General features: G+C 39.4%; 1 protein-coding gene and 1 pseudogene across 4 annotated transcripts in view; both read right to left on the reverse strand.

The window, feature by feature from the left end:
- The window catches only part of ECPAS (Ecm29 proteasome adaptor and scaffold), an 82,798-nt gene that overhangs the window by 50,057 nt on the left and 10,248 nt on the right, over positions 1-22,493 (reverse strand). For 3 of the 4 annotated variants that reach the window (XM_087822828.1, XM_087822827.1, XM_016213708.2), the window contains exons 2-7: positions 10,630-10,760; positions 9,651-9,767; positions 7,758-7,876; positions 6,473-6,622; positions 3,539-3,707; positions 539-678 (exon numbers count right to left, since the gene is read on the reverse strand). In XM_087822828.1, coding sequence (XP_087678954.1) covers positions 539-678; positions 3,539-3,707; positions 6,473-6,622; positions 7,758-7,876; positions 9,651-9,767; positions 10,630-10,760 — 826 coding nt within the window. Of the gene's footprint in view, positions 1-538; positions 679-3,538; positions 3,708-6,472; positions 6,623-7,757; positions 7,877-9,650; positions 9,768-10,629; positions 10,761-22,493 lie in introns of those variants that run through there. The other variant, XM_016213709.2, reaches the window with a different exon arrangement.
- LOC107537612 (glucosaminyl-phosphatidylinositol-acyltransferase PIGW-like) lies at positions 11,533-13,339 on the reverse strand (annotated as a pseudogene).

Below are 22,493 nucleotides of genomic sequence, written 5' to 3' on the forward strand. Positions count from 1 at the left end.
TTTATTTTGCATCGATTTGATTTCTTATACAGCATATTTTCTATGAACCTACTGACTATTTGTATTTCCTCCTATGTGAATTAACATCTATTCAGCAAATGGGAATTAACATCCCATTTCCATGGGATCTGAGTTTCACTATATTAACATTATACCTACATATCCTTTATGAAAAGCAATCTCAAAAGGTTTGAGATAGAGGAAAATCAAAAATGAGTAACTGTGGGTTTTGACATTTTTCTTAACATTACTTCTTTAAGTTCATTTACCCAGCCAAAGGTCTCACTTCTTGTAATACTCCTCACAGTTCCAGTTTTAAACTGCTTCTCCAAACAGCTTTTCTTCTTATACAGGATTCTGCTATTAAGTAAACTGTCCTTATTACAAATTAGGTGTATTTCATAATCTCATAAACTGAATATTTCATTACATAAAATCCTAGAACACATAAAATCCTAAAAGAACAAATATGTGCTGAGTAAGTTTTAGAAATCTAGCCCCTTTCCAATTTTGAGAGTTTAAAAGACATGTAGTTTACCTTTGCTTGCTTTTCAATTCTAGGTCTGCAGCTGTGGCCACACTGTGGCGTGTGTCACTAGAAGCAATCACCAAGTGGAGAACAGCTTCAAGTTCAGGCACCTGTTCAGCTTCTATGAATTTCACTATACCCAATTTGCACTATGGATAAATGGAGGGAAGGAGAAACAGTGATGAGAGAAACAAAGAACACCAACCAAACATACTTTTTAACATATCACTATGGCCATAAACCAAGAATTAATAGTACAACTATTAATAGCAGCAGCTCCTAGTTAGGTTTACAATGTGCCAGGGACTGTACTAACCCATATATAGTCATTATTTCATTTAATTCTCACAATCTATAAGATATTATACCAATTTTCAGATGAGTAAAGTGAAGGAAGGCTTAAGAGATTAAAACACACAGCAAGTGATGAAGGCAGGATTCAAACCCAAGTCTTTCAGACTCCAAGACAATTACAATACACACTCTTCCTACTAGGATACACAGTCTTTCTAGAATGACAAAACCTTGAAGACAACTATGATAAACAGCCTTCCTACTAGGATACACAGCCTCTCTAGAATGAGAAAACCTTGAACTAAAGTCCAAATTTGGAATCTCCAGGTAAGAATGGTGGTATATTAGAAATAAAGTGCTTCGTGGCTATGACAGTTCAAAAGGAATTGAACTCACATTCCTTGGAGTTCCAACGTATTGTTAAAATACTAATTCTTGTCCTCAATATACTTACACACTGAAAACAATCTGATTTGAAATGTACTCTTGTCAATGCAAGTGAATGTCTAATCAAACAGTATTCAATGTAAACAAACTGGCTAAAATAAAACCTAAACTTGAAATTCTGCTTTGAAGTTCATGCAATGTAAAGCAGCTACGTGTTTCACTAATGAAAATAAATTACCTGGAAAGTAAAACTTTACCTTAAGAAATCAGTTACATAATAGTTCTTATGCACATGAAATAGGACTGATCGAGTTTAAAATTATTAAATGGCAAAGGATGCAATTTAAAAAGGTATATGAACATCATGAAAATGCCTGTCTTCCCTCCTTCTATTCAACACAATTTACTTGTAACAAGAGGTACAAAAGAAAAGACTCAAATATTTACTTAAGCCATTAAAAAGGAGTTATGAAAATCAAGTATACAAAGATATAAACAAAAAAATATTCAAAGAAAACTGAAAACAATACTAATGTCCATCAATAGATTATGCAGTTTACATATTAATTGTATACAAACATTAAAAGGGATGACATTTTTTTTAAAACTTGATACATTGTTAAATAAAAAAGTGAACTACATATAATTTATTGTATAATATGTAAAAATGTACTGTGTAAAACTGTATTTGTGTATATACAAACAGAACAAGCTATTGGTGAATAACAAACTAGGGTGGCAGGATTCCAGGTAATTTTTAATTCTCTTTATAATGTTCTGGACTAATTGACTCCTTACATTATCATTACCTTTATCAAAATAAAAGCACTTATCTGGTAGGGAAAATGTTAAACAAGAGATTTAAAAATTAGAGGAAAACAGCTTTCATCCTTGAAACTAAACTGTTCCTTTCAACACTAGATTGTGAAACTGACAAAAGGCATACAGAGACCCTTAGAAATGAGGAAATAATGACCAGCATCGGACTAAAATTTAATGCTAACAATTGTTCCCCAGCACTTACAGCCTCAGTCCTCAGATAGACCTACATTCAAAGCCTAGAACTAGAAGTGAGCCAGGCCGGGCGTGGCTCAGCGGTTAAGCATCAACCTAGGATCCAGGAGATCGCACCCAGTCTGGGCACAGGCGCATGTTGTGGGCTTGATCCCCAGTCAGGGGCGTGCAGGGGGCAGCCGATCAATGACTCTGTCATCACTGATGTTTCAACTCTCTCTCTCCCTTCCTCTCTCTGAAATCAATAAAGATATATTTAAAAATTAATTAATTAATAAAATGGAACTAGAATTGAGGCCGTGGTGAATCTCAAAACCTTTTACCAAGCGGAAGTAACAATTTCTATACCTCGCTGGGTTGCTGTGAGGATTAGATGAGATAATGAATTCAAAGTACTCATCAGTATAGTGCCTGTCACAGAGTTCACACTTAGTAAAGAGTAGCTTCTGTTACTGTTTACCTTTCTTTCTTAGTACATCATGGCTTAAAGGAGAGCAAAAGAATCTATAAAACATGAAGAAGTAACCCTAACTGAGCACAGCCCTCAGTGAACAGGCTACTCTACCCTCTCCTTGGAACACTGACGTGACCCGCGGCCACTCAGGTCCCCAGGAAAGAAAAGGATCGAGTCGTGAGGCTGCCATGGCAGGGAGGATGGGAGCGAGCCAGCCGCCTGAATCCCGAAATTGTCACAGACTCATCTCCTCTGTTCTTCCCTGATGCGCCTGATGACACAGACACAGTGAGGTACCTTCCCTGTAGAGCACCAGTCTTTTTAAAGAGCTGCTCAGAGAGCATCTGTGTCCTGTTTAAATCCAGAATAAAATTCTTAATGCCATTTTTCAAATTCCCAGGAAGAAACATAAAAGGGAGTCATGCTTTCCCCCACACTGTCACTTGTGGGTACAGGTTCCTCACTTTACACAAAATGTACGGCCCTAAAAATACTGAACCATGTAGGATAAATTGTATTTTAACTGCACCAAGGCAGCCAAATAATTATTAAACTCATAATTAAAAACTAAAGTAAAAAAAGTTATAAGTACCCAATTTATAAATGGGCTGTATTTCATACTTAAAACATGAAAGTAATACCAGAAGAACCGAAAAGCATTTCCCACTCCTCCCTTTCCCTGGGGCTTTAACAAATAAAGCCCCATTTTGACATGATGACAAAAACACAGCACATCAATTGCTCCTTTCAAACATGTTTCATTTGAGTGAATACACTGGAATTATGACACATGCTTCATGGGCTTCACAGGGGTGTGTGCACAGGGCTAGGTTGTGTTACGAATAAGCAGTGTGTGATACCTGTTCCAGCTGTTCAGGTGTCCATGGGTTATCACCAATAACTCGTTTCGCTGCATAAAAGCTCATTCCTGGGGGAGGCTGTGGTATTCCAGAACTTCCCCCACTATTTGAAGAAGAACCCTGTGCTGAAGATGAATTCTGGCGACTCTGGGATTCATTTAACACATATCTGGAAAGAAAATAAAAATGTAACCCCTCTATTAAAACGCATACATACACATGCATATATACATATGCAATTACATACGTTCCTCACAGAGAATTTTTCTAAAAGAATAAACACTAAAAGTAAAACTTCATCAAAAAGAAATATTTTAAAGGTAGTTAAAAAATGTACTACATCTTCAGCAAATTAACCATAAGAGTACATGTTTGTTGACTAAGGGGTGGTAAAAAACAAACAACTGTCCTGCTATACTCAAAGCAGAGAATATGTTTACCCTCATTTCTATTTCTGTTAAGTTGCAACTCACCTTCAATTCTCCTTGGACTCCTTATATCCCCGCATGACAAAACCCACTAACACCACTTAGCACACAAGCACATGATGCTCCCAACGTGAAAAGAATCAAAAAGCTCAGAAGGAAGGAGAATTAGCTTTTCCCATTTATGTTCAAGCGCTTTGCAGCTATTATTCATTTAGTTTATCATCCTTTTTCATTTTTAGCTTCTATAGATTAAAAAAAGATTTCTGGTAAATTCATCTTGATCCAATCAAACTGGTTATACCTCATCTACAAAATGAAAATTTCTATATAAATATTAATTCAAGTTTCTTCAAACTCAAAAGTATATGCTGACAAATCATCAGACTGGACATTAAAATAAAATACTGCCCGGCCAGGCGTGGCTCAGTGGTTGAGCATCGACCTAGGACCCAGGAGATCGAGGTTCAATTCCTGGTCAGGGCACATGCCCAGGTTGAGGGCTCGATCCCGAATGACTCTCTCATCATTGGTGTTTCTATCTCTCTCTCCCTCTGCTTCCCTCTCTCTGAAATCAATAAAGATATGTAAAAAAAAATTAAAAATATATATATTAAAAATAAAATACCAATTATAATAAAAATTAAAGAAAACACTCAGAGCCTGATGGCATAGTAAATTATACCACATTACTTATATGTCATACTTATTCAATTCCTAAATTCATCTTTAAAAAGAAAACAAACCAGTTAAGGAATCACTTTATTTTTATACAAACAAAGCAAACTCTTACTGGTAAGTAAAGTGTGAGGAATCATGTCTTGAGTACATTGTGTGACTCAAGTTAAATTTGGATTTCAAAGTTTATTTACCAAAGCCATCATCACCTGCCAAGTCTGGCTGCCTCCTGATATAACAAGTATAAAAGGAAGTTTTCATTTATTACTAAGTTATAGGGAGATTGGTGGCAGTAAGTAAATCAACAATTACTGAACAGCTAACACCGTACAAAACATCATCCTAAATACAAGACAGAGGAACTTGGGGGAGGGGGGTAAGATTGAACCTCTGCCATTGAAGCAAGTTGAGACAGTAATACAACACATGTCACAACATTTGACATGCCATCAGATGACATAAGAAATGGTATGACAGAGGGAGTCGAAGTGAACAGATAGAGGTTAGTGGCAGTGTTGGAAGGTCCAGAAAATAAAGCCACCAAACTAGAGGTAGGAGACCAAACTGGAGAGGAAAGAAACCATACAGCATGTACTCTTGTGTCTAGACTGAGGGACAGATGATATGGAGCCCCACATGCCAAACTTATAGTGTATACTGTAGTTCTGATCAGGAAAGAAACATAATGAAACCAGTACTTGAGAAAAATATCTGGCAGTAGGACAACCTAGAAAATAAGTAGGCTGAAGTAGATCACAACCAGGGTACTAGGCCAGGGACCAGAGCTAGATAAAACAGCTCTTGACTTCAAGGAGCTCCCAATCAATTAGGGAAAATGGATATGTCAACAATGCAATCAAAACACAAAGTGGCAATACATGTAGACGGGTGAACAGTGATACACATACTTGACATTTAAGCTACTCTGAGATGCTTTTTCAAAGTGTTTTTTTGGCTGTTGTTTCAGCATTTCTTTCTTCTTTTCTTCCTCTTTTGATGGGGAAGCATGCTAAGCAAAGAGCTGCATTCTCTTAAACCACAGAAAGGCGAGGACACGTGAGAGGGTGTGAAGCCCTGGCAGGAGGGTCAGCTGGTTGGAGCATCATCCCGTACACCAAAAGGTTGGGGGTTCGACCCCTGGTGGAGGCGCATGCGGGAGGCAACCAATCAGTGTTTCTTTCTCACACTGATGTTTCTCTCTCTCCCTTGCTCTCTAAAATCAGTAAAAACATATCCTCGGGTGAGAATTAAAAAAAACAAGTGCATGTGTACAAGGAGGCATGTATGATGGAAAACAGCGGCCCAAGGATTTCAAGGTGTGACCTGATGACATCTGTGTTAAATATCAAGAAACTCCATGGAAATGTGGAGTTTTAAAGAAGAGTACTGGTGAGAAAGTGGTGACAACAGTTTAAAAGAGCCAATACTAGATGGCTGCAAGTGGGAATGGTTCCCAGATACATCAATGAGAGGGGAGGAGGCATTGTGGAACTGACGTCGTAGCAACCGGAAAAGCTGGAGGCACTTTATAACCGCACGCCTACATGGCTAAGAGAATCATCACAGTAAGTAAAGAAGAGGAAGTATTTTTATGGGAAAAAACTGGTTCCAGCTTGGACAGACTGAGTCAAATCGCAACAGCAACTCTACACCCATAACGCAATAAGCAGTGGGGCTGGAGTTCAGAAGATGTCAGGGCTACAGCAAAAACATCTGAGACTCAGCCATTTTCAAGTGAAAGCTGAATCATTTAAAACAGTACTTGACTCCACACAGTAAAAAGCAGTCAGGAACAAGGTTGCTTTGTTTTGTTTTCATTTCTTTAACTTACCCATAAGGCATCAGAAGGACATCTAGCATGAAGTCCAAAAGCAGCTGCACAGTCTTTGGTTTCTCAGCAAGATTAAACGGAGAAGCTGATTTTGATGAGTCAACAGGGTATTTCATGTGAAAAAGGGTTGGTATTAAAAGATGCATTAAGCTGAAAAAACAATTACATTTATTGCAACTACTTTTAAAACATGGTTTTTATACATGAAATAATAGACAAAACAAAAATCACATAACAAAAAGTGAAACTGTAGCAAGGCCACTCATTTTCAATACCACTAACATACAAAGTCCTAATCGAAGGACTGGTCTAGATTTCCTTCTTATTGCAAGTTCAACATATTGAGTGGTAATTGGCATTTAGCCCATCTGGCTCATCACCAGAAGCACCAGGAAAAAAATGTACATAATATGAGCTCAATGTTAATATCTGTCAGCTCAAGAGATTTTATATTAAACCTTAGGTAAAGTTCAACTTATAACATGTTCTTTAGATAATATTTTTCCTTTCCATAGTTAATTAAAATAAAGTTAGTACAAAGGTAAAGAAATTAAAAATCAATCATGTCAATATTTGAAATGTAGTATTAAAACTTCCAGTGTGAATTTAAGTAACACAGCTACAGTTCCTTCTTTCACAACACCTTTTGCTATTCTTAAAACACATGAAAACAATTTCAAACAGTGCTTGTTAATGTTTATTAATTTTACTTGTAAATATCTGTATTACAAGTCTCTGTTTATAAAATGTATATATTCTAAAAAGGGGAGCTCAAAACATTATTTAACTCCATCTTTCCTCCACAACTTCTTCGTGATGATTCTCACCACTATAGGGCTACAACACAGAACTCTGAGCTAAGCCTAGAATGGAAGGATGCTGTCTAAACCTTTTCACTCTCCAATTCCCGTATTGATACAAACAAGTGATCTGTTCCTTAAGAAAACTGCTCTCAAAGTTCACATCCTCCAAGACAGACATCTTTTGATAAAAGTGTTTTATAACCCTAATTTTTGCAATCACAGAAAATTAGCTGCTTCAAAATCATTTTTAAAAATGCATTTAGATTAAGAAAAATGTTGTTAACTCTGCACATTTTTCGATATGCTCCCATTAAGAAATTTTATAACAGTATTAACAAAACAATAATGGTGAGTTGAGGTAATGCAGAAAATTCAATTACTTGTCATCTGAAAGAGCTCAAGGGAAACCAAAGGTGCGGACCTATTTTGAATGGCAGCTGTTGACTTGCAGCTGGGAAATAACAGAATTGAGGAAAGTATACCTATCCTGCTGTGGCTGAGGCTTCCCTTCCATTGCGGTAAGAAGCGTAGGGGCGAGTTCACATTGCTTTTCCACTGGTAGGCGAGGATAGCCCATCTTGACATAAATTATAGTAAAATTCTAAGACAACGAGAGAAAAGCAAGTGAGTGTGAAGGAAATACTCTAGGATTTCATCATAAACAAATGGTTGATAACTTAGGGAGTTATAACAAAGAAATTGCCTCCTCCTTCCATATGTTATCACATGTTTATTACAGCTTAACCAACTATGATATTTCAGGATGAATTCCAGCCCCACTTATTCAAAATGCTTGCTTTAAGATGGGCTTCCTGTGAGGGAGCAACACCTAACCCAAAGCACAGGTGTATACATATATCAAACCATCATGTTGTATATTCTAAATAAACAAAATTTTATTTGTTAATTATGCCTCAATAAAGCTGGGGGGGAAGTACTCATATATGCAATTATTTTCACTGAAAAGAACAAAGTAACCATTTGACCTACCTAAACCTACGTACTACGCTACACATTACATTAGATCTCCCAGTTTGTTGCATTCATCCTTTCAAGCTAAGAGCGCACACTTTAAATCCTAGGCTGCCCTTTCCCAGCTGTTCTATTACTAAAACCACCTTAGTATATTGCAGCACTCTGGTTCCTCACTCCAATAACTGACCAAAGGATGATGAACTAAGGAAAGCTGAGTGCTGTCGGTGTGTTTGTATCACTATAATCCATGTGAATGCCTCATTTTAAGCAAACCCATAAGTGCACATCTGGATTTATACATAATATAAAAATCTGCTTTTTGAAGGATTCCTCACTTTAAAGCCGACTTCGTAAGGTTATCCCTTTCTTTTTTATTAAATTTTATTTTTCTATTACAGTTTACATTCCAGATTATTTTGTATTAGTTTCAAGTGTACAGCATAGTGGTTAGACAATCATATACTTTACAAAGTGGTCCCCCTAATATTCTAAGTACCCACCTGGCACCACATGTAGTTATTACAATATTATTGACTATATTCCCTAGGCTGTACTTTACATCCCTGGGACTATTTTATAACTGCCAATTTGTAGTTCTTAATGCCTTCAATAACGTTATCCCTTTCCTTTAAAACCGTTCTATTTGGCGGTTTTACTGGCACACAATGTTCCTATATGCTTAAAGAAAGGAATATCTGTAATGGAGCTGTATGTCCAGAGCAGGCACAGACGTCTGGACCAGTAGGTGGCTCCAAAGGTCTGAAATCCAGATGTTAGATAAAGACCCAGTAGATTCTGCCTCAATGCTAGAAACTACAAGGGCCAGGGAAAAACATCACCTGTCATCACACAACATTGTTTTATATTTAATTTTCATGAAGACAACTCAAGAGGAGTATTTCTTACCAGCCTCAGTTTAAACCACTTTTTAAAAGTATATGTTTCTGAATATATTATAAATGTCAGAAGCACAGATGTTTTTAAAACTCAGCCTTCCTATTTCATCTTGCCATTTTACACTCTTCTGCTGCTACCCTTTATTCATGCCTATGCGACATAACCCTTCTCTTCTCTCCATTCAGACTGCTCTCATATAATCTTTTACTAAGAATCAAATCATTCTTTACAGATCAAAATATGTGGTAAGTTATTTCACCAACATTCCTATGCCCAATGTCAACGCCCATGAACGATCCTGTTCATACCATTTCCTTAATGGTAATAGTGCCTCTGGATCAGTACTCAGTGGTAAAAAAGTATGTCATTTAAAGAAAAACATCTTATGTTTCATTTGGAAATAGGCTATGGTAAAATTCTAAACTGCCAATATATTGATCACATCTAATAAATGTTATGAAAGAAAACTACAATAAGTCAGAATATTTTAAGATAATACTCACTGTAACAAAGGAAACTGCAGCAGGATCCTGGTATTGAACCAACAGTGTCTCTATTGGGAGCTGTATTTTGGGGCGGCTTTTTATACGCTTATTCAAATGGACCAACAGTTCCATGACCTAGAATAGAGATATATGAACCGAAATTACTGATAATTCCCTTCTCAGGCATTACTTATCTGAGAAATACAAAATAAATTCATTTCTCAGATAATACTTAATTTGATAGTGGTTACTTTGTTCTCTTTTAAAAAGTAAATTTTACATCCCCAAAAGTATACAATATCCCCTAAGAATCCATACATCAGAATTGCTTTTTATAAAAAAAAAAGAGAGAGAGAGAATTTTGCAGATTTGACCCCTGGTCAGGGCACATGGGGGAGGTGGCATGCAGGAGGGAGCATACAGGAGGCAACCAATCGATGTTTCTCTCTCCCTTCCTCTCTCTTTAAAAATCAATAAACATATTCTCAAATGAGGATTTAAAAAAAAGAAAATCTTGATGTGACAGTTATCCAACTTTTAATAATAAGACTTTACAGAATGTTAAAACAGGAGCTATACATCTTTCTTTCAAAAAAAATTTTATTTTGCTTATTTTTAATTAAGGTTATATTCACAATCAGCCAATGACTAAAGAATATTTTTGCCCCTCGACCACCTGATTTTCATATTGGAATCCAAGGCACCAATTTTAGATCAAGCCTCCATACATTCCAGAAAAATTATCTCAATTATATCACCTGGCACTGATGTCAAGTGTACAAAGTTGGTGCTAAACGCAGCTGTGCTAAGCACACAAAAACTACTTTTAAATCAAGTAAGCTAGTCCTAGACTTACTCTCCATTTTGAAAGGCCATAACTAGGATCATGAACCTAGGTTTCAATTATGGGGATAATTTACTTAATAATATTAAGTAAATTATTTACTTAATTTATTTATTCCCCATTTAATTCTCCCAACTGTCCCAACATGTTTACCTTTTTGCGTACTCCTTCTTGGGTGCTAGACAGCTTGAGCAGAACAGGAGGAAGGAATTTGGATATAATATTCTGTAATTGTTCATCTGTTTCAGCATGGCCAAGTCGTAAAAAGACCCGTTCAAGCTGATCTATAATATAAAAAGAAAAAAAGAATTTAGCAAATCAAACACAACTGAGGCTAATTGTTTTTATGGCTTAATCCTTTTACTGTACTGCAGATCCTTCAGTCAAAACTTTAACTATAGCTAGCCTTACATGCTTATGATTTTGACCCAGCTATGGAACACTAAAAAGGGTTATAGCTAACTATACTGTCTTACAACTCTCCCAGTCATTTAACATCTAGAAGAGAGGAAAACAAAGCCACAGATAACAAAATTCTCTCCTACACACAGTTATTCCATTTTTCCTAAAGGATTCTGATACTGGAAAGAATACAAAATTTTTGAAGAAATCTTCTAACCTATCTAGCAGAGCAAGGCAAGGGAATTTTAATCAGATACCAGGGGCAATGTATATTGGGTGATAACATTTTTTTTTCACAATTCACACTATGTTTTATTATTTACTAATGTAATATATTAAAATACATATAATAAAAAATAGAGAATGATATAAGGCGATATAAGAAAGTAAAAACCCTCCCCCCCAATCTTCCAGTGCCACAACTATAAACACAATACTTTCTTTAAAATACTGTAATTTAATATTCTAACAAGTCACAAAGCTTCGTTTCTTCTCCATTGGTTTGTTTCACATAGGGCAGAGATACATTAAAATATTAAGCCTCATTACTGTTATAGAGGACTGAAATTCTTAATTTTATAATAAAACAATTAACACTGGATTGCCAAAGCCCATTTTCTTCACATTTAATATTTGTTCTTTTTCATTAATAGCTCAAACACACATATCCAACCCCCATATGATCACCAAAATTTTAGTCTTATCTTGCAAGTGTAGCATATATGTAATTAAACAGTTGGTAAACACACAGATTGAGCACAAATAAGGCCCAGAAGGTACTGCTTTGTAAAATATCTACCAAAAGGTTGATTAGGCCAGTTGTTATATTTGACAGCAAGAAAAAAAAATCAACTTGTTTCTGTTTATAGCTGTGATTAAACAAAGACTGGGTTTCTTTCAGCTTGGGAGACTAGAGATTCTGAATGCTTTTTATTTGTAGCAGGAGACTGGAGACTGGATAAATTTCCAAAAACATCGTACTAGAGCCCCTTGAGTTAAAATTTGGCAAAACTCAAAATTATATCACCCAGTAATAAGCTACTTAAGAAGGATCAGGCCAGAAGCAACTATCCAAATACAAAAGGCTACACTGGCCATTTTTCAAGATGCTATTTCTACGTTTATACCTGAACTGGTAAAGAGATACAAAAAGGCTGTCAGTAGAATAGAACATGCTACTTTTACCCAGTCTTTGATATGTGATTTTTTTTTTTAATATATCTTTATTGATTTCAGAGAGAGGAAAGGAGAGGGAGAGAGACAGAAACATCAATGATGAGTCATTGATCAGCTGCCTCCTGTAAGCCCCCACTGGGGATTGAGCCCGCAACCCGGGTATGTGCCCTGACCAGGAATCGAACTTTGATCTCCTGGGTCATAGGTCGATGCTCAACCACTGAGCCACGCCCGGGCAGGCAACATGTGATTTTTTTTTTAAGCTCATATGGCCCTGTCTGCATTCCAGCCATGTGTAGTGCCACATCCCAACCAAGGTAGGTATTAAATAAGCCAACCTTTGTGCCACTGCCATCAGGGTCATATAAAATTAACCTTTTCAGTGGAGTAAAGTCAAGGGCTAGCTGGTATAATACAATAATGCTACAATCCAGGATTTATTTGGGAGGGGGGAAAAATCAAAAGCTGTGATGTTATTAATTTCAGAATTATTAAGGGAAAAAAAAGTTCCAGTGATCTCCATACTCAGTTAAATGTTCCTAATAGCCTATGGACTTTATAAAAGATTAATCGTCCTATTCCTAGAAAGACTAATGACCAGGGCACAATCACTTTGTAAACTAAGAAAATCTGGATCCTTCCATACATTTTCTCCTAATCTCTGGACAAACCATTGCAGTCCCCAAAACAAAGCCTTCTACTCCAAAATCCATTGCTCCTGTCACACAGAGCTCAGTTTTGGCAAATCTTCTGGGGAAAAGGGGTAAGTCCACAGCCAAAATGGCAACAACAGTAAATGCACTGTTAATTACACAGAAACAGGAGATGGCTGGAATGTATTCTGATTCTAGAATAATTTTTAACAACTTTTCAAGGATTTGCTGGACAGGCATTCTGGCATAGCAAGTTCTCCGGCAGTATATTTGATAGAATAGCCTTGCCGCAAAGATAATTACAGTGAGGTGCTCAAGATAGACAAATGAAGACAAAATGGTCAAAGTGGTCAACAGGGAACGATTAGGAAAACCAAGTCAATGAAGAATCAAGTTCTCTAGGTATGAGAAAAAATGCAAGTGCTGTGAGAGAATGAACAGGAGCCCTCTGCACAGGACACAGAATACAGGCAAGCACAAGCCCAGGGAACTTCCAGCACACTGGTTCCATTTCTTCTTCCTCCCACGCTCTGGCTGGTCCTGGCACCCCCCAGCAGAGGGCCAATGACATTGGTCCCGCCACCCGTCTCCCACTGCAACTGTATACTGGAAAAATCTCCCCCTTTTCTCATACATTACAAAAGCCTTTTGACTCTATAGCACTTTTTCATTATCTAAGTTTTTAAAATATACAGTTAATATTCCTTCCTCAGATGGCCTCTGAGTTTCTAGTCATGCTTAAAAATGCCTTTTCTACTTCAAGATTATAAAAAATATTATATTCTACAGAAAGGAGTTAACATAGCAAGCATGAGACTGCTACCCTTAGAAGTCTTTGCTTCCCAGGGCTGGCTCTCAGCTGGCATCTGGAAACTTGGATTTCAGGATAGTTCCCACTATTTCCAGAACTGATAAAGAGAGATTCACTGTGTCTAAACTGTTTATATAAACAATATGGTTTATGCTGAACACTTGCTTTCCTTCTGGGAAACTGGAATTTTGGTACGTGTTAGGAAGAAAGTGGCCACGTGGCCAGCACCGAATCTCCACTGAGTATCTGGGAGACAACATTTCACACATGCTGTCACAACTCACTGCTGGAGAAATTAATAAGCATGTTCTGTGTGATTCCACTGGGAGAGAACGCTTGAAAGCTTGCACCTGGTTTCTTCCAGACTTCATCTCATGTGCCTTTCCCTTTGCTGCTTTTGCTTTGTGTCCTTTCCCTACAATAAATCTTAGCCATGAGTACAACTATATGCTGAGTCCTGTGAATCCTCCTAGCAAGACACTGGGCCTGGGGGTGGTCTTGGAGACTCTGACACATATATTTACTTATCTATGTTTTCTTCTAGCTCTTAGGATTTTGCTTTCTGCATTCAAGTCCTTAACCCAGCTGGAATTTTTTTGGGGGGGGCGGGGGGGGAGGCACGTGGAGGGATCTAGTCTTTTGTGGGGTTTTTTAATCTTTTTCATTATGAAATTAAATATTCAGAAAATGTACAAAACATACAGTTTAATGAATTATTATAAACACCTATGTAACTACCACCCAAGTCAAGAAAAAAATTTTAATTTGAAACTTGTACAAAAAAAGATTCCTAACTAGACTTGGAGAGTTGGAGAGGACTGAAGATTGTTTAACATAAAAAGCACAATGAGTTTTAAGGACTCACCTAAGGTCACAGAGCAAATTAATAGCGGAGCAAGAAATAGAATGGGGTCTTCTGACCTTCAGTCTAAAAATCCTTGCCTACACCCTGCAACTGTCCACAACAATGATCCTATTTTCTATGGGGAACTATGCTACATATACATACTGTGAGAGATCACCAAAAGGTCATAAGAATTTGTCTCATTCAGGTAATATTTATGACAAAATGGAAAAATGAACCAATTCAAAGGTCACAAAACAACGCTGGAGAAAGCTGGTTACTACAAACAGGAAGCTACCACGAATGTGTCAAACTGCCACTCACCCTGCGTCTTCCCTGCTCATCTAAATTCTCTGATCCTGCCCTGGCCAGTTTTGCTCAGTGATTAGAGTGTTGGCCTGTGGACTGAAAGGTCCTGGGTTCAATTCCGGCCAAGGGCATGTACATCAATTTGTTGTTCCACTTATTTATGCATTCACTGGTATGTGCCCTGACTGAGGATCGAACCTGCAACCTCGGTGTATCGGGACAAGGCTGCTCTAGTCAATTTATCTACCCAGTGAAGGCACAAGAAGTAATTCTTCAGTCCTCATGGATCACAGTCCTGGAGGAAAACTCTCCCAAGGGAGAGACAAGCAAAAAATACCTGTAAGAAAACTGCTCACAGCCACAGGGTCAGTAAAAGCAGAACTATGGAAACACTCTAAATGTCAGTCAATAGGAGAATGAATAAAGAAATTGAGACAGGTCACACAACAGTGAAAGTAAGAGCTACAGGTCACATGGACCAACATGGCAGTATCCAAAGAAATAAGAGCAAAGAAAGCAAGTTACAAAAGGATACATACAATATTATTCCACTTATGTAAAGTTTTCAAATGTGATAGGTATGTGTGAGTGTGTGCACTGCATATGATATATACATACAGGAATGACAACTCTGCGCAACAAGGGAAGAGAAGAGAGAAGGGAGAAGGGAAAAGGGAGAAGAAAGAAGGGGGAAGGAAAGAAAAATCTGTGAGGGGTAACAGAGAGCTTGAATTGTATCTGTAATGTTTATTTCTTACAAATAAAATTAAAGAAAGACCTTAAGCAAAAAATGCAAAGATCTGTCATAGGTGGGTGGGACACAGATAAATATTCCTAAGAGTACTCTCTATACTTTTCTTCATACTTGAAATATTTATTTTAAAAAGTAGTCATATACCATAAGAATTGTTTTATGATACAGCTATATAAAAAGGGAAAGAAAATACATCAGTGATTTTTCTTCTTCATGCTTTCACGTATTCTTTGAATATTCCTCAATAAAGATACATTTTTTAAGAAAAATATACAGAGTAATTTTAAATATCTGCTTGTTTGAAGCCCTGTTTGCTTGAAGCCATGTTTCAAAGATGAGGAAATAAATTTAAATCACAGAATTTTAAAGCTTAAAAGGAACTTGAAAGAATATAGAAGAACAAAAATAAGAACATTTACTAGTGGCAATACAAAATGGCACAGCCACTTTGGAAGACAATTTAGAGGTTTATTGCAAAATTAAACGTACTCTTACCATACAATTCAGCAATCATACTCCCTGGTTTTTACCAAAGGAGTTGAAAACTTATGTCCACACAAAGATCTGCACATGGATATTTATAGCAGCTTTATTCATAACACTTGGAAACAACCAAGATGTCCTTCAGTAGGTGAGTGGATAAATTGGTGCATGACAGCGGAATATTATTCAGCGATAAAAAGAAATAAGTTATCAAGCCATGAAAAGACATGGAAGAACCTTCAAGGATATTACTAAGCGAAAGAAGCCAATCTGCAAAGGCTACATACAGTCAAATACTATGCTCCCAACTATATGACATTCTGGAAAAGGCATAACTATGGAGACAGTTAAAAGATCAGTGTTGCCAGGGGTTGGGAGGAGGGAGGCATGAGCAGCAGGAGCACAGAGGATTCTTAGAGCAGTGAAAACACTCCATATAATATAATGGTAGACATATGTCATTATACATTTGTCCAGGCAAATAGCATATAAAACACCTAGAGTGAACTGTAACATAAACTATGAACTTTGGGTGATTATGATGTGTCAACGTGTTACTGGTGGGGAGAGGTCCTCATTCCTACCTGTGGCTCGTGGGAGTAGGATTTTTGCAATATCCCAAGAAAAAGAATTTTCTGAGACTCGCACGGGAGAGTAAGTGATTTTTATATGCATGGAATTAAACCCGAGATCCCAAGGTCCCATTTTCCCTTGGCCCACCAAGGAAGAAGTGTAGCTGGGGCTTCAACAGGGATAAAATCAAAGCAAGTGTCCCGAGTTTCCACTCCATGTCCGCATAGTCCAATACAGCACCAGGCTAGCTTAATTTGTGTTTCCTGTTGCAGCCCATCCGTCCACTGCACGTGGGATTCACAGGCCCACATGGCTATGGAGGAAACATGGGCAAATGCAAGGAAGCAGAACGAGAGAGCCCCAAGAGTAAGAGCCAGGACCAACAAGAGGGAGCCGAGAATTTCTATTTAGGGGATTATGTATTCCCAAATCTTTGTGGGCATGCAGTAGCCATGCCCATTCTGGCCAATGATCTTTGTTCCCAGGTGTGACTGACAGGCACCTTCCCTAGTCACCCCAACTTCACTGTGCATTCCCTTTGTTGGGCCCCTTCTGTCTGAAAAAATAGAACTTTGACTTCCAAGTTAAGGAGAAAAGGCTCTTTTCTCACAGGATTACAAAAGGCAAATACTAGTTTTTCACTCACAGCATCACTTAAGAAAAAAAAAACACATAAAGAAAAAGAAATAAATCTGTTTCCTTAGAGGTGTCACCTTTTCATGACAGCTTGAACATCCAAACCCTGCTTGGAAAGTACACAAGAAAAGCATATAGTGTCACAAAGAGTAGGGAAAAGACTATAAAGTACCGAATATCCCCGCATGTTGGAATTTCAGGATTGTTTTTTGGCTTATTTGCTTAATTCTATGTCATCACTAATTTACTTCATGAACATGAATAACTTGTGCGATTTAAAAAGAGAAAGTGGTTATATTTCAGGGTGAGAATGTTACTGTAATTAGCTAGTTAATATTAATAACAGGAAGAGAGCAAAGGGGAGGCCAAATATTATAACCATGGTCAGCTGGGCAGCTTCACCTGGAAGCTACAGCTTCACGCTCCCCGGGGAGCCACCAGACCATTCCCTGCAGATCCCTGGGGGAAGGGATGGAACAAAGGGGGAGACGAGGGCATGTGTAGTGAAGTCAGGGTGACAGAGGGAAGGTGCTTGCCTGTCAGTCTAGCCTGGGGAACAATGGATTGGCTAGAGGGTGGATCCTATCAGAAGCATGCAAAATCTAAGCTCCTGGTTAAAATGCCCAGAGTTCCCCCTCTCTTGTGCTCTCTCTAGTTCTTGCTCTTGCTCTCTCTTGCTCTGTGACCTGCACTCACCTGTGCACTTGCGTGTTCTCTCTCCATAGCCATGTGGTCTTAAGCAACCACCTGGCCCACGGCCGTTCAGACTTCACATGCAGGATGCTGGACTGAACTGTACTTTAATACGGAGCAGAAACTACAGGCAGTGATGTTAATTCTGGCCCTGCTGAAGGCAGGATTGGACAGAGATGAAACCTTGGAAGGGAACCCCCTTAATTTTACATCATAAAGCCTTCCATGAAACCCCATCCTCTGGTGAAGGCCTCAGGAAATTCTTTTCCTCGAGATACCCCAAGAACTCCACTTCCACCGGTAACAACATGTTTCAGACTTTTTTTTTAAGTTACTTAAATTTTCTACAAAGAACATTTTTTTAAATATGAAAGTAAATTTTAAATTACAAATCAACTTAGAGGCCTTAACTAGAAGATGAGACTGAAAGAGAAAGCTGAAAATGTCAACCACTACCTACTGCATCATAAATCAATTAATATCCTAAAGCTAACAGGATACTCTGAGAAAGACCTGTCAAGTTAGCACATAAATATACTAGACTATAATAGAATAATTTCACAAGGAAATATTCTCCCTAATGAGATTCACACATATGTAAATACATTATACTCACAACGCAGTTTCTCACGGCCTTTTGAACCTCAAAAAACGTTGTGAGGTAGACAGCTATTGTCTGCACTTATGCATGAAAAACTGGGGCTCCGTATCTAACTGACTTGCCAAAGGTCACCAAGCTAACAAGACACAGACTCATAAGCTCAACCTAGAAAGGTCTTTACCCTCCAAATACCTCACTCTAAAGCACTATTTTTTTAGTAGGTGATACTAGCTCCAACTAACAGATGAGGAAAGAGAGCCTAGAATTCATTAAGAATGCTGACTAAGATTGCCCAAGCCACTCCCCAGCTAGCTGAACATCACCCTGCGCATAGAAAGGTTGCATTCGATTCCCTTTCAGGGCACATACCTGGGTTGCAGGTTTGATCCCTGAAGGGATATGTACAGAAGGCAACCGACCTATGTTTCTCTCTAACGCTGATGTCTTTCTCTGTCTCTGTCCCCGCCCCACCCCCGCCCCTTTCTGTAGGCATGTTCTCGGGTGGGGATTAAAAAAAAAAAATGTTGACCGAGATTACAAAGGTGGTAAGTGGCAGGATTCGGATTCAAACTCCAGGCAGTCCAACTCCAACCCAGCGCTCTTTCCAGCATGCTAAATCACACCTTACTGTAAGGGGATGCTAGTCTTACTAGAACTATGTGCAACATGACAGCACCCTGGCTACAGCCGATGTTGTCAGAACTGGCCCCTCACTCAATTCACCCCTTCCTTAGGTTCAGAACTGGGACCAAAGAAGCAAGCCTCCCTGAGAGCCTGTGTTGCTGGAGAACTGAACTTCATCGTTCAAGGGAGCAAGGTTCTTGCAATATCTTTAGAAAATGAGTTTTCTAAGATTTGCAAGAGAGAATGAGATGTGGTAAAAGGCTTTATTTGCGTGGAGTTACAATTCTCAAGTTCCAAAGTCCCATGCCCCTTACACCAGTCCTGAAAAAGGTACAGCAGGGTGAGTTCAGCAAAGCCAAAAGCACAGTCAGTGTCCAGAGCTTCCTTTCCACGTTTTTTGTTGTTGTTTTCAATCCTCACCTGAGGCTGTTTTTCCCAGTGCTTTCCTGAGAGAGTGGAAGGGGGGAGGGGTGACACATCCATATGAGACACATCAATTGGTTGTTTCCTGCACAGACCCAGACCAGGACTAGGGATCCAGCCTGCAACCAAGGTACGAAAGTGCCCTTGACTGGAATCAAACCTGAGACCCTTCAGTCCGTGGGCCAAAGCTCTAACCACTGAGCAAAATCAGGTAGGGCCATGTTGCAGCCGGATGTAGGTCAGCATCCACGCTAATTAAAGTCCACTAGTTCACTGTGTGAAGTCCCACATGGCCATGAACCACATGGGCACAGGGGCGAGCATGCCCCCTTCCACAGGAGAGGCAGGAACCTGGCACACCAGCAGGGAGGGGAGGGAGGAGGCGCCTTTGTTTAGAAGTTTAAATATTTAGGTTTCTGAGCTTGCAGTGGCCATGCTTATTCTGGCCACTGACTCACTCCCAGGTGTGAATGACAGGAAAGCACCTTCCCACAGTCAACTCAGACGTCACTGGGCATGAGTCCAACTGCCTTTGTCCAGTCCCATCGATCAGCAGGAAAAAGACTTGGAGAACATCAAATACAGCCCTTTGGCAAAGCTGTATAAATGGCATGCCTATATTATTTGGTCTCCCCTTTACTCCTTTCCTGTTAAATAATAACCAGGTTATTACAACAGTATCACCTGGACCTGAAACAGCATGCCAGGAGAGATATGACATAGGCATCTTCAGCCTACCCTATGGAACACAAAATCGGAGAAACTGCTCTGCTGGTTTGCAGAAAGAATGGCAGGGAAGCACAGAGAGAAGCTGGAAGAACAGGATGACTTCCAGTCCTTTGCTCCAAACCCCTCCTGAAGGCCCCTCCTGTTTCCGTAGACTCCTTGATTCCTCATAGTAAGTGCCCTGTTTTTGCTTAAGCCAGCTCACAACTGGGTCCAAACAAACGGAAGGTCTCTGCCAAGAAAAAAAGACCCACTTCTATAAAAATACATTAAAAATTAAGCAGCCTGGCTGGGTGTGGCTCAGTGGTTGAGCATCAGCCTAGGATCCAGGAGATCGCAGTTCGATTCCTGGTCAGGGCACATGCCTGGGTTGCGGGCTCTATCTCCAGTCGGGGGGCGTGCAGGAGGCAGCCGATCAATGACTCTCTCATCACTGATGTTTCTCTCTCTCTCCCTCTCCTTTCCTCTCTCTGAAATCAATAAAGATTTTTTTTTTTTTTAAAAATTAAGCAGCCTGCTGGCCAGCGTGGCTCAATGGTTGTGTGTCAACCTATGAACCAGGAGGTCATGGTTCGATTTCCGGTCAGAGCACATGCCCAGGTTTCGGGCTCGATCCCCAGTGGGGGGAGGGGAGAAGGCAGGAGGCAGTTGGAACTGTTCTGCTCCACATCAGGAGGGGTGCAGTAGTTATTGCAGAGAGAAGGAAGGGAGAAAGGAAAAAGAAACAGAGGGGAGGAAAATCAAGGCTCCCCAGCAAGGCCTTGCCCCATGACTCACCACATCCTCAAGAGTTAACTAAATTCCTGAAATTATTGGAAAAGTGTATCATGTGTGCACACCAGTAAAACGGGGTTTCATGCCCAAGCTGACCTGGGTGGAACCAAAACATCATTTTCAGAAATGGGAGCCCAGAGGGTAAGAAAAGCATAAGCAAACTAAATTCTAGGAAATTCACAAAAATTAGATGTGATGGGGGAATAAATACCCCTGAGCTTTGACAATACTCTGCAATCAGGAGTCTGAGGCTGAAATCATGAAGAACAAGGCAGCTCTGGCTGGCACCTGGATTCCCTATATTTCCTGGTAGATAAATCCTGTGACTTATAAATCCGACCAGGTACTAACTGGTAGTTCTAGTCCACATCATCTATTGATTCCTATGTAGCATTTCAATTTACTAAATGCCACTCTAATTAATACTTGCCAAAATCCAAATGAGGTCAGCAGGATATTTCTTTAGGAATTAATGTTTAGAACTGTAATCTCTACTCCTTAATTTTGTTTTGTTGTTGTTTTCAAGATTTTTTGTTTGTCTGTTTGTCTATAATCCTCACCTGAGGATATACTTTTATTGATTTGAGAGAGAGAGAGGGAGAGAGAGAGAAACATCGATTGGTTGTCTCCCTTACGCACCCCAACCTGGGATCAAACAAGCAGCCTGGGTATGTGCCCTGACCAGTAACCAAACCTGAGACCTCTTGGTGTACACTATGACATTCCAACCAACTGGACCACACCTGCCAGGGCTACTCCTTAAGTTTTTAATTACAGGCTTGCTCCCTGCCCCCCCCACCTTTTATAAAGGAACTCATTAAATGCAAATGAACTTTAAAAGGAGAATCTCCAGGAAGTCTAACACTAACAAATATATTAAGTCAGAGATGGGGAGAGGATCCATTCCCAAAAAGAGACAAATCATCATGGTTCCTACACGAGTCGCCTCCTTCCAGCCAAGTCAGCCCAAGGGGGTGGCAAATAAGAACCCTTGCAGACAATGATGTCCTGGGCAAGAGGTTCTTGTTAACACAGTCCCTGCTGGCACCCCTTCCATCCTGAAATATGGCAATCAGGCCATCTTCCCACCAGTCTTACCTCCATGGCCCAGGCAGATACTCCAATATAGAAACCTCTGCATCACGATGCACTAGTGACTAGACTCTTTGAGCAGGGAAGGGGAGTCTTTCTTCTCTTGACTCTTCAGAAGTCCTAGCCATCTACATATGATATCAGGCTACCTGAAGACCCCTACCAACTAACCCAGCATAGCCCATAGCAAGGCTACTCCTCCCTGCTCACACAGCCCATCCCCTATTGCCCCTTCTTCCCCTAACACACACACAAAGAAGGAGGGAAGGAGTCATTGGGCTAGCTTGGCAGGGTTGGGCCAAGTGAGGAGAGAGCAGCCCGCATCTGTACCCTAAATTTAATGAAAAAGTGCCAGACTCTAGATGCACTGAGGTCCACAAACACTCCCACCTCCCAAGGAGGCCCTTTCCTCCAGAGACAGTAGCTGGCAGATACCCAGTTAG

Source organism: Miniopterus natalensis, chromosome 12 (genome assembly GCF_054644295.1).
Source record: "Miniopterus natalensis isolate mMinNat1 chromosome 12, mMinNat1.hap1, whole genome shotgun sequence".
Lineage (NCBI taxonomy): Eukaryota > Metazoa > Chordata > Mammalia > Chiroptera > Miniopteridae > Miniopterus > Miniopterus natalensis.